Below are 10873 nucleotides of genomic sequence, written 5' to 3'. Positions count from 1 at the left end.
TGGATTAAGTGCAGGAATTTCAGCGCCACCTGTTTTAGTGGAGGGACAATGACAAGAGTTCTGTTGTTAAATTCGTCCAAATTTCACCACATCAAGCCTCAAAATTTCAACCACACAGAGCAAAATATTAACAAATTAATCATAGAAGACACATGAAAAGGTGAGGTTACTTTGGTAAATGTAGTGCATACTGATCATTATTCTGACACCCAGAAGAGAAGAGGAGTAAATGGGGGGAAAAGGCTTTAAAAAAATAGAGGGGAAAGTGATAAATGTGACGAAGGTGACAGCAGCTTCAGTCCAGCTGTTGTCCAAACTACACTCAACCTCAGCCCAGCAGGAGACGTTACCAACACTGGAATGATAAGGTTTTTCTTTATTTACTTCTCCAACTCCAACCTTCACCTCTGTCTTAAATGATCATCCCACCCCCCACCCGCTCACTCCATTAAGGTTAAACCCCCCTTATCATTAACTCAACCAACCATTATCCTTCTCCTCCCCGCTGAGACACCAAGGAGAGCCTGCCACAAATAAATGCTGATCTGCTGCAACGCTGTCAACACTAAGTGGCACACTGTTTTGCCATAGGGAAGGAGGAGATATATTTGTTTTTATTATTAAGGTACATTATTAAACTCACTGTTAGTATTTAATGTTTTGTACCAGGGTTAGTTTCAAGCTAGATCTGAGTATTTATTCTGCTCAAACGTTGCAGAGAACGATCATCATTATTGAGTCATTCAGTCAGTCATAACGATCATACTCTGACAGACGTTTCTGCCATAACAATGATTAGCCACCATTTTGAGCATCAAAGCTAATTCATTATCCTTCATTGGACTTGTTGGGAACTAGATCAACCAAATTCCTTTAGTTCAATATGCCACAGCTTTGCCAATATTCCATATATGTCCATTGCTATCACATAAAACGCAACTCTCTTGCTGTTTGCAGTAAAGTTCTGCAATCAAAGCCACGAATCTATTAAATATGCAAGAGATATGCCTAAAATCTCAAAGTATCTGAGGTGAGAAACATCGTGACACCTTTCACTACTCATTTTGTTGGAGGTAAATGCTCAGAAACACTGTCACTAAGCCAAACTATCAGCATCAATCTCCAAGTGAAGCGAAGCCTGGAAGATGAACAGAAGGACGGTGACAGAGTGTAAAACACACCAATGCTCCATCGACTGCTGAATGAATGAGAAAAGAACATTTGATGTGAAGAAGTAACTAAACCCATCTCCATCATCTGTCTCCTTAAACAGAAATCGTTTATTTTGCTTCTCGTACGTCGTCAATAAAAATCTTACAGACACAAGACACTGAAAACCAGGAAAAAAAACACAGATACAACCATGTAAAACATAACGACAGAAGCACTGTAAACACATGTACATAAAAGAACAATAACGGTAAATTAGTAATGCTCTGCTTCTTTATTTTATTTAATCAAGTTTTGCACCTACAGGGAAGAATAACAACATCAAGACATAAATATGGTAATAAGCAGCTGGAAGGTATGTTGTAAATACTTCTGTTACATTTCATACACACATTCATCTGAAGAGGACTGACAGCAATTATATATAGCTTAAGAAATATGAAATAGGGAAGTAAAAAATTATTCTACATAAAATACGAGACACTGTACAGAATCCTGACACGTAATGCTCATGAATTTAATGTAACATTCTAAGGACTGCAAACTGGCCTAAGGACAGTTTAAATATTCCAAAGGATTAATGAAGGACTGATCATTAAAGTGCAAAGACACCTTTCTATGTTTGGATTCCTGCATTACTCACTGATCAGTCATTATGCTGTCGATAAAAAACATCCACAGACCTAAGAACGGGTCGTGACACTGCCAAGGAAACGCCTTCTTTAGATACTGGATGTGGAGAGGATGTCCTCCACCAGATGTTTGTAGACCCAAGCGTCTCCTTTCAGTCGCTGGCGACGAACGCCGACAACCTCCGGCCTCTGAAGCAAGCAAACCTCCAGCTCAAACGCCATGGTCACCTTCCCAAAGTCATCCCAGGTCCGACATTTCAGGGAATACCTGAATGAAAGAGGAGAGGAACAACTCAGACATGTGATCAAAAGACGAGCAGTCTGGTCGGCGGGTGTGGGGGGAAAACATGTTTTCTAACCCTTTCTGTGTGAAGTCGACGTTTTTCTCCGGCAGGATGGAGAGGATCTGGTTGAGGACCTGGTCTGGGTTGGTCTGACTGGTCAGGGTCACGTTATACTGCACCTAGAGGACGATACAGAAATTCAGTGATTTTACTTTAATTGTACATTAAATATCTTGGTGCTTTGTATCAGTGGTTGGACAAAACCAGCGATTTAAAGATGTTTTTGACCAAAACAATGAACTGACTAATTAAAAAAACTACTCAAAAGACTAATCACTTGTTCACTTGTTCTGGTGATAAAACATATAAATGAACTGTGACATTTCCAACATGGGGAGTCGGGAGTTTTAATTTTTCTGTTTTTTTGTTTTATTGTTGTTGGTCTGTAAACACCAGTTTGCTCAATGGAGGAAAAATAAACACATGAATTACTAGTATAATGGCAATGATAATGACTGATTTTCACAGCTCCATGTTTGCAACTGACAGAAGGTGTGATGAGGTCTGTTATTTCTCGTACCTTAATCTTGCGTGGGCCGTCACGCAGGGCTCGTCTCTTACTCGGGGTCAGCATGGTGATCATCTTATCCAGGCCTCTCTCCAGTGAACCAAACATCTTTCCCGCTCGCTTCTTCTTTCCGCTGTCTCCTGTGACAGCCATGTCCAGAGACCGAGACCTGCAGAGCAAACAGGGTCTCATTCAAGCATCCCATCAACTTTACATCTAGCTTCAGTCTGTTGGCTGTAGGCAGCTCTAACATCTCCAGGATGCTTAGATATTCACTACTTTAAACTCCCTCCTGTGTTAGTATTTAGCAATTTCAGCTGCTTTCTCTACTTTTAAATCCTCTCAGAGCTTCTGTCCATTCTGCAGGCCGCTCACCTTCGCTCTGGACTGAAGGCCAGTATTTCAATGTTTGCAGAATCCTTGTTCTCTTCTGCTCTCTTCTTATTGTGCTCCTTGGATGCACTGTCACCACCTACCACACATACACAACACGAAAAAAGACAATCAATCCAGTAAACTTGTTCAAACCATCCCCAAATTCTACTCAAAACCCATCAGTTTATGGGGATAGAAAATGAGATGAGCAGCAAATGATTATTACGGTAATTAATCAGTTTAGTCATTTTTCACCTTGTCAAAAGTGAGAGGCTAAAATTACAAGTGTCTCTTTTTAAACAAGACAAAATAATTATCAATAATTGTCTTTAGTTCCCCATAAGTCAATAGTACAGAGAAGTTCAGAGCAGATACTAGTGTATAAAATGGCACACAAGATGTCGACAGTGTGTTTCTATTTAATGGAACAGAATATATCACTAAGTGTGGCTTATCCAACATGTAGCCTACATGACAAGTTGCACAACGCAAACACAAAAACATATTGTTCAGATAATATGGATGGAAGGTGTTTTTTCCAACCTCAAAGCCGCTCAAAGGAGAAAACTTCCTGGAATGAGATTAAATGTGAAACTGTTCAAGTAACAGCCCCTTGCTCTTCTGTATTGGTGCTGGCTGGCTTTGACATTGGAGTTGTGAACAAAAAAAAGGCAAAATACACACTGACACATACACACAAAGACGAGTTAGGCTTTAGCGGCATGAGAACACATGTCACTACAGCCCACGTGGGACAGTGAGCAAAAGAAAGAGACAGCTACACCTGTCACAGCACACGCCTAGGGACAGACACACACAGACCACAGCGTGTGTGTGTGTGTGTGTGTGTGTGTGTCACAGGTAGCATGTCTGCACTGCACTGCAGCTTCTAGAGCAGGAGGCTGTAAAGAGAGCAGGGCCGAGCCAGATTCCAGGGATTTTACATGAACTAGGTCAGCTGCAGCAAGTTAGCCGGCTGGTGGCCGAATTTAAAGAGGAAACTAATGAGGCTGGACATCTGAGCAGAGAAGTCACTACGACAAATAATTAAGACTTTAATGATTCTCCATTCATATTAGTGTCCTTCATTTATAGATAAGTGAATAGAATTAGCTCCCTGATAATAACCTCACCTTTGAGTTGACAGCGATAAGTGTGTGCGCGAGTGAGTCCAAGAGTGTGTCCGTTTTCAGAGGCGTAATGACAGCTAAATCATAGAAATATGAGTGGCTTTGGGATAAAAACAGGCCGAATAAATGAGTTTATTACCAGAAGACAATTTACTTGCAAATGTGTGGCATGTGGATGTGGCACTTGTGATTATGAGAGCTGCATGAGACAGACAGAGAGGGAAAGATAAATGAAAGGGGGGAATGTGGAGAGGGGGCAGTTAGTTAATGCAAATCTAATCTAATGGGGATTGGACTTCGAGCCCTTGTTTAGAATAACAAACAATTACAGTACACAAATAAACTGTATGATGCCCTGAAGCTTTGTAGTAGCTGAACTTCATTACCGCCATTGATTGAGTAGCCCAGAGAATCTTCTTACCTTTCGGCATGACCACACTGGGTTTGGTGCCATTAGCATTTTGATTGGGTGTGGTCAACACGTTCTTGTTGGGGCGTGCATTCTTTTTACTGGATACAGGAGTTCGAGGGGGAGGCAACGCGAAGACTTCACCGTCTTTCTCTTGGACGGCGGTGTTCTCCTTGTTCTCACTGGCTCGTTCTTGGTCTCTCTCCCTCCTCTCATGGCGGTGTGGTGTCGTTTTTCTGCTCCTCTCTGCGGTCGGACTGTGAGCAGACCTTTTTTCCACCGATGGAGAGAGCAACCTCTTTATGCAAAGAGATAAAGTGGTATAAGTGCATTTCTTTTCAAGAATCAAGCTGTATGGTTTGTCTGAACAGCATGTCAGATGCTTGAATAGTTTTGAAAACCTTCTTCTTTTACGCCTTTCAGACGCTGGACAGAGAATCCCACACATAGCCCTCACTACCATGTTGTCCCTTTAAAACACTGTTTATAATGCTGCCTGAAATGAAAGCGTATTAATGTGGATGTAGCGTATGATGCTAATTAACTGTAACTTCTCAAAACAGATCGAACATTTACACCTGCTTTGCGTTGTGTGGAGGTGAGAGAGAAACCAGGCATTGTACTTCTCTTTCGTTTTTAATTTGTTTCTCAACTATTCATTGTACATTTCATGTGTACATCAGGAAGAAACACTATCAGTTTCTCCATAGGGACGCTGTCTGAAAATCTGTCTTTTAAAACATCTCATCTGCCACCCTTTCTTGCCTTCTGCATGATGGCTGGTTTGTCACTCAACACATTTGATTTGTGATGTGTTCAGATAGCCTGTCTCACTCGGAAGATTTTAATCCACTCATCCTTTTTTTCTGATGCTACTCCTTCACACACACAGCAGAAGAAAAAGCCTACAACTGGACCAGCTTCCACATACCATGTCTTTGTTTGTGGTGCCGTCTGGCTGGCCTCTGACCCGTTGGGGTGTGTGCCGTGGGGCTGAAATCCACGGACAATCGTCAATGTAGTCCGAGCAAAAGTCCAATGAACCCCCAATTACGGCGTCTTCATCCTCGCTGAAGTGAAGGGCTTTCCTTGACTGGAGCAAAAAACAAGAGAAAAAGATCCACAACAACACTTGGTACATATGTTAGGTATGCAGAATCAGTGGCTGAACATCCAGCTGTCAGTAGCCCTAAAAAGAGCAGAGCATCAAAGAAGTTGTGGTTTCATGTCTGACCTGTAGTCCCTGGTGCAGAGGAGAGCAGGAGTCCTCACAGACAGCTGGTTCAGGGCGCAGGCGGACAGGCTTTCCCCTCTGCTTCTTTGACAGCAGCAGCAGGTAAGTGGCTGTTGTGTGGTCGTACCGCCACTGTGAGAGGAAAGATTCATTCAACCGCATATCTAACAGAAATGATGTATAAACCTGTATTTACAAAACAATGGACAACTAAATGTATATACATATTTTCATACCACCAAAACCAAGTGACAGCAGCACAATAAATACGAGACACAACAGACAGACACAAACCTTCTTCACCAGCGCTGCGGTGCTCTCTCTAGATCGCTTCATGTTGACTGCCATCTCAGTGATACAGTCTTCATCTATGTGGCCAAGCTATAAAAGAAACAAGGCTGTTCACACAAAACCCAAAGGCAGACACTTCTTATGTTATACATGAACACTAAAATAGCAGTTCCCAACAAGCAATGTTGACATTGAGGAATATGGCATTGTTTCAAATTTCTGAGCTGACTTGAGGAAAACCTCAGAAAATGGATCAAATTTCCAGTTTGAGACCAAGAGAAACACGCTGAAGTTGAGCAGGCTGATTACTATCCATCTATGGTAGAAGTTACTGAGGTGTTTCTTTTTATTTGGCTGCTTATGTATGGATTTTTAAAGCTTTTTTGAGGGGCTGTGTGTACCGGCTGCCTGCTGTACCACTCCACAGGGCTGTTGTAGTCTTTCATCACCCAGGGATGGTCCAGCAGCTGCTGAACAGTCACGCGACGCTTGGGGTCCACCTGCAGGACAAACACGGAAACTACAACTCAATATCCAGCCGACAACTCACTCCACATTAAAACACATCAGAATGTAATCAGAAGTCAAACTGGTTTTAGCCTTATTATAAGTAAGAAACATGTTTGACTGACTCACAACTGAGCTTTATTGTATTTCTATGACAGTAGAAGTGTAATAGCTGTAATTACAAAGGGTTAGAGTGAGCAATAGTTAAAGATAAAAGAGCAAACAAAACAACTAACCGCATACCTGCATCATTTGGTTGAGAAGGAGGATGCTACCTGGAGAGAGCCACCGAGGGTTATCAAATTTACCTCTCTGAAATAACAGACACAAAAGAGTTCACCATTTTTGAATTTGCCTCAGTGGTGATATTCAAGCAGTGAATCTGAATGTAAATGCACAAAACAGCCGTTGGGAGTGGCAGAGAAATGCTACGAGCACAACAATGCACTCACTGTAATCTTCCTGTACAGAATCATGCAGTTGTCGTCATCAAAGGGCAGGTACCCGCAGAGCAGAGCGAACAGCAGCACTCCCATACTCCATACGTCTGCCTGGAGGTTACACATCACACAGCGGTATTTCAGCTTCAGCAGTAGGCTTTCACAGCTTGGTTGTACTGAGCTGTGCACCAGTGAATGTGACCAGGGCACCATGAAAAAGCAGAATTATGGAACAGGCTGGAAACAATTAGGCTTTTTGGAAACCTAATTAAAATGTTGTATCATGTTGACATCAAACCCCGATGTTTCTAAAAGTTGTGACTATTAAAAAGCACGCGTCTCCTACCTCTGAACCAATATATGCTTTTCCCTGGATGAGTTCAGGAGCGGCGTACGCAGGGCTCCCACAACACGTCATCAGCTCATAACCCAAACCTCCCTAGGATGGAGGCAACCACATGATGTGCAGAGCATGATTATATGCAGCATTAAGTACAATGTGTATACACTTGTCTTTAGATATCCGCTTTTATCTGCTATACCCTAATGATAATAACAATGATGTATTTTAGGATTTTCTTTAAAGAAAACATACAGAAAAGACTGACTGCCAGATACAGTGTTTTGCAATGTAAACTATATTTGTGGGACCAAACAAACAGATCTGCATCTGCTCTGAAAGACGCAAGTAATTTTACATTTCTTCCTTTCCTTTCAAAATACCTTGGAAAAATAGCGTACAGGCTAAATATTTCTGGTACAAATGCAGTGAACAAAAAATGTCATATACCTTAGGTTTGGCACACAAGCCAAAGTCTATCAGCTTCAAGTTATGGTCCTCGTCAATCAATAGATTTTCCTACAGTTAAGAGAAAGATAAATCTAGCATTAGATCTTAGATTTATATGCAGTCATAACATACATTTTGCTGTACCGTCTCTTACTATTATAAATACTAATAATGGCTGCTTTTACCGGTTTTAGGTCCCTGTGTGCGTATCCTTGGCTGTGGACGTAGGCCATTGCAGACACAATCTGCCTGAAAAACACCCTGGTCTCCTCCTCTGACAGGCGGTCCTTTGCTATGATATAGTCAAACAACTCCCCACCTGGGCAGTACTGAGAGAAGTGAAAGGAAAGCGTCAGGGAAAGAAACAAAACAAATGAACATAACATTTCTGTACTGAATCATTTACACATGCTCGAGGCATGTCTCCTTACCTCCAGCACTATGAATATCAGAGTGGACGTCTCTATGACCTGGTACAGTCGACACACATGCTGATGACTCAGATTCTTCATGGCTTCAATTTCCACCTTCACACGCGGCAAGTCATCCTGGGAAAAAGATGGCAATTTGCTTTTTCTTTATGTATACCGGTACATGTAACCATCTCTGTGCACTCTACTGGATCCACCATCTGTAAAATTATTTATTTTTTATGCTCATGTTTTGTTCTGCCTTTTGGAAGACCAGGATGTCCCCAAACTGTACTCAAAGATCAAGAATGCCGTTTAACTCCTTTCAGGTCAAAAGCTATCAAAATAAAATGTTTTGAGAAAATGGTAACTGCTGTCAAAAACTAGGAAAGTTCCAGTTATTTATTGATATTTTTTCAGCTTTCAATGTCATTTCCATTTGTATTTTAGCAAAAAACCCATATTATATTCAAATGAGTCCTTGAGAAAACATAATAATAAATATTTTGATGACAAAACTATTGTGAGTTCTTTTAGAAAATAATGCAGCTTGACACAGTTCAGTTGTTTGATTTTTAAAAATGGTGTGATGATGCCTATTTGCTGCTTACTGTATCTAAAACAAGAAAGATTTAATATCTTTTGCAATAGAAGCTGAGACCTCCCAGCTCACAGCACATAAAGGACCAGAAGGGGGAGTGTTTGAGTTGATATATATATATATATATATATATATATTTGGGAACAACAATTTGCATGCTTTATTTTATTGCACTTCTATGTAATTACAGAAGGGTGGCTTTGTAAAAAGTTACAACAGTGATGATGCTATCTTAGGAAATGCATAAATTGTAAAGGACTAGCGTAGGGTTTAGGAGGCTCTATCGGCAGAAAAGGAACATAGTACTCATAGTTACAGGGTCATTGGTGCATAATGACTTGTACTTATGAATAATTATATTTTCCTGAGCAGAGGATGAGCCCTTTATAACAACATAGGGAACAGGTCCTGCATTGAGCCCGCTATGATGTGCTGTTTCTACAGTAGCCCAAAAAACGATCAACTAGCTCTAGAGAAGGCCTTCTGTGTTTTTATGTTAAAGTAGAATCAACGTAAATTTTCATACACACTTGGAAAGGAAAGGTAGGAATTGGTTTCAATCTGTAACTGTAATGCTAGATGCCACAAAACTATACATATTAGTCTTTAAATGTAGAAAGTACTCTGATAGCATTATGTTAAAAACCAAGAATCTGCAAGTTTGGTATTTTCAATGTAAAATGTAAGAATGCACAAAGCACTGTTGTTTAAAACTAGGGGAAAATTAAAGGGGAAAAAATAAAGAGGCCCGTTTAATGAGTCTGACACTCAATGAGTGCTTACCCTGTTACCAAAGTTTACTGTCCTGCCTTCAGGCTCACGGTCAACTACTGGAGCTTAGGAGTAACTGTGACAAATATTATTTTATTTCCAGCCATTCAGACCATTAAAGAGTCACTTCCATCATCTAAGGCTGAAATGCAATAAATTACTCTGCTCTTCTTCTCATCTTTCATGTTGCCTGTATAAGATCCTAATAAAGACTGAACACTCGAAATAAAGGCAGCAAATACTAATAATGATGGCAGTTAGGTCCAACTAGACTATACACTATACACCTTTTATACATTTTACACCTTGATGTTGAGATTTAGATAATTTTTTTTGTGTCTGTGATTTCCATGATACTGACTCACCCCAAGATCTTTCTTATTCATGATTTTAATGGCAACCTTCTCTCCTGTCAGGATGTGTCGACCCAGCTTGACTTTAGCAAAGCCTCCTGAAAAACACACAGGGTCCATATTATAAACCAGAGAGGACACAACAGACACAGCTTAACTCTCACTAATCGTACCTGAGCCGATAGTTTCATAGACTTCATAGTATTTGTAGAGCTCCTCGGCTCCACGCTGCTCCGTCCTTTCCACAGGCATCCTCCCTGCTCCAGCACAACGATGATAAACCTCCCTGCGGTGACAGAAAGCTTCCTTAATTCACCATTATATGCTCAGCTAAACTGGAAAACCCTTCTTTGTGCTTAAAATTAACTTCAGTGCCCGGTCGCTAACAGTTTCTGGCTAACTAGCTTAACGTTAACGAACTAATAGCTGGAGCTCCTAGCAGTGTAATAAAAGCAATGTTAGCTAAAGCTAAATGAGTAGCGCTGCTCGATATTACGAATTTACCTGGATTTGTGTGAAAAGCAGAGGATGAAAGTGAGGTGCAGTCAGTGTACAAGCATATGGCAGACGGGAAGTCCACCAGCGCTGATGTTTTGTTACAGAAGTTTGAATTTCGCTCGTCAACGTTGACTGCACTTCCTGCTTCCTGTGTGCGCCTCATCCCCACCTGGTGGTCGAAATCAGAACTGCAGCCAGAAAACACAACTGCTAAAACTTGACTTTATGAGGATTACCAAGGGTGTTTATAATGTTTGAATCCTAAAGATTAATCAGCATCTGTACAGAAGTTTGAACAAACAAACAAAAAACTTAAAAACCCTTAAATTAAATACAAGACTGCATTTTTTTATAACGACAGTTACCCAAGAAATTAACATCTATGCTACTGTTCAAGAGTTTGAGGTCAC

At 40.8% G+C, this 10873-nt stretch overlaps 1 protein-coding gene across 1 annotated transcript; it reads right to left on the bottom strand.

The window, feature by feature from the left end:
* Positions 1 to 1249: 1249 nt before the first annotated feature.
* melk (maternal embryonic leucine zipper kinase) lies at positions 1250 to 10590 on the bottom strand. The gene is made up of 18 exons (XM_022206092.2): positions 10470 to 10590; positions 10139 to 10251; positions 9978 to 10063; positions 8262 to 8378; positions 8016 to 8159; positions 7831 to 7899; positions 7387 to 7479; positions 7053 to 7151; positions 6844 to 6912; positions 6495 to 6593; positions 6097 to 6183; positions 5803 to 5934; positions 5500 to 5661; positions 4581 to 4866; positions 3030 to 3126; positions 2667 to 2823; positions 2162 to 2265; positions 1250 to 2070 (listed from the first exon to the last, which is right to left on the bottom strand). The coding sequence occupies exons 2-18, from the start codon at positions 10215 to 10217 to the stop codon at positions 1893 to 1895; spliced, it is 2058 nt and encodes a 685-aa protein (XP_022061784.2). The 5' UTR covers positions 10218 to 10251; positions 10470 to 10590; the 3' UTR covers positions 1250 to 1892.
* Positions 10591 to 10873: the final 283 nt, after the last annotated feature.

This window comes from Acanthochromis polyacanthus, chromosome 3 (assembly GCF_021347895.1).
Source record: "Acanthochromis polyacanthus isolate Apoly-LR-REF ecotype Palm Island chromosome 3, KAUST_Apoly_ChrSc, whole genome shotgun sequence".
In the NCBI taxonomy this organism is placed as follows: domain Eukaryota; kingdom Metazoa; phylum Chordata; class Actinopteri; family Pomacentridae; genus Acanthochromis; species Acanthochromis polyacanthus.
Note: the sequence above shows the minus strand (reverse complement) of the source record. Positions and strands in the feature narration are given on the sequence as shown.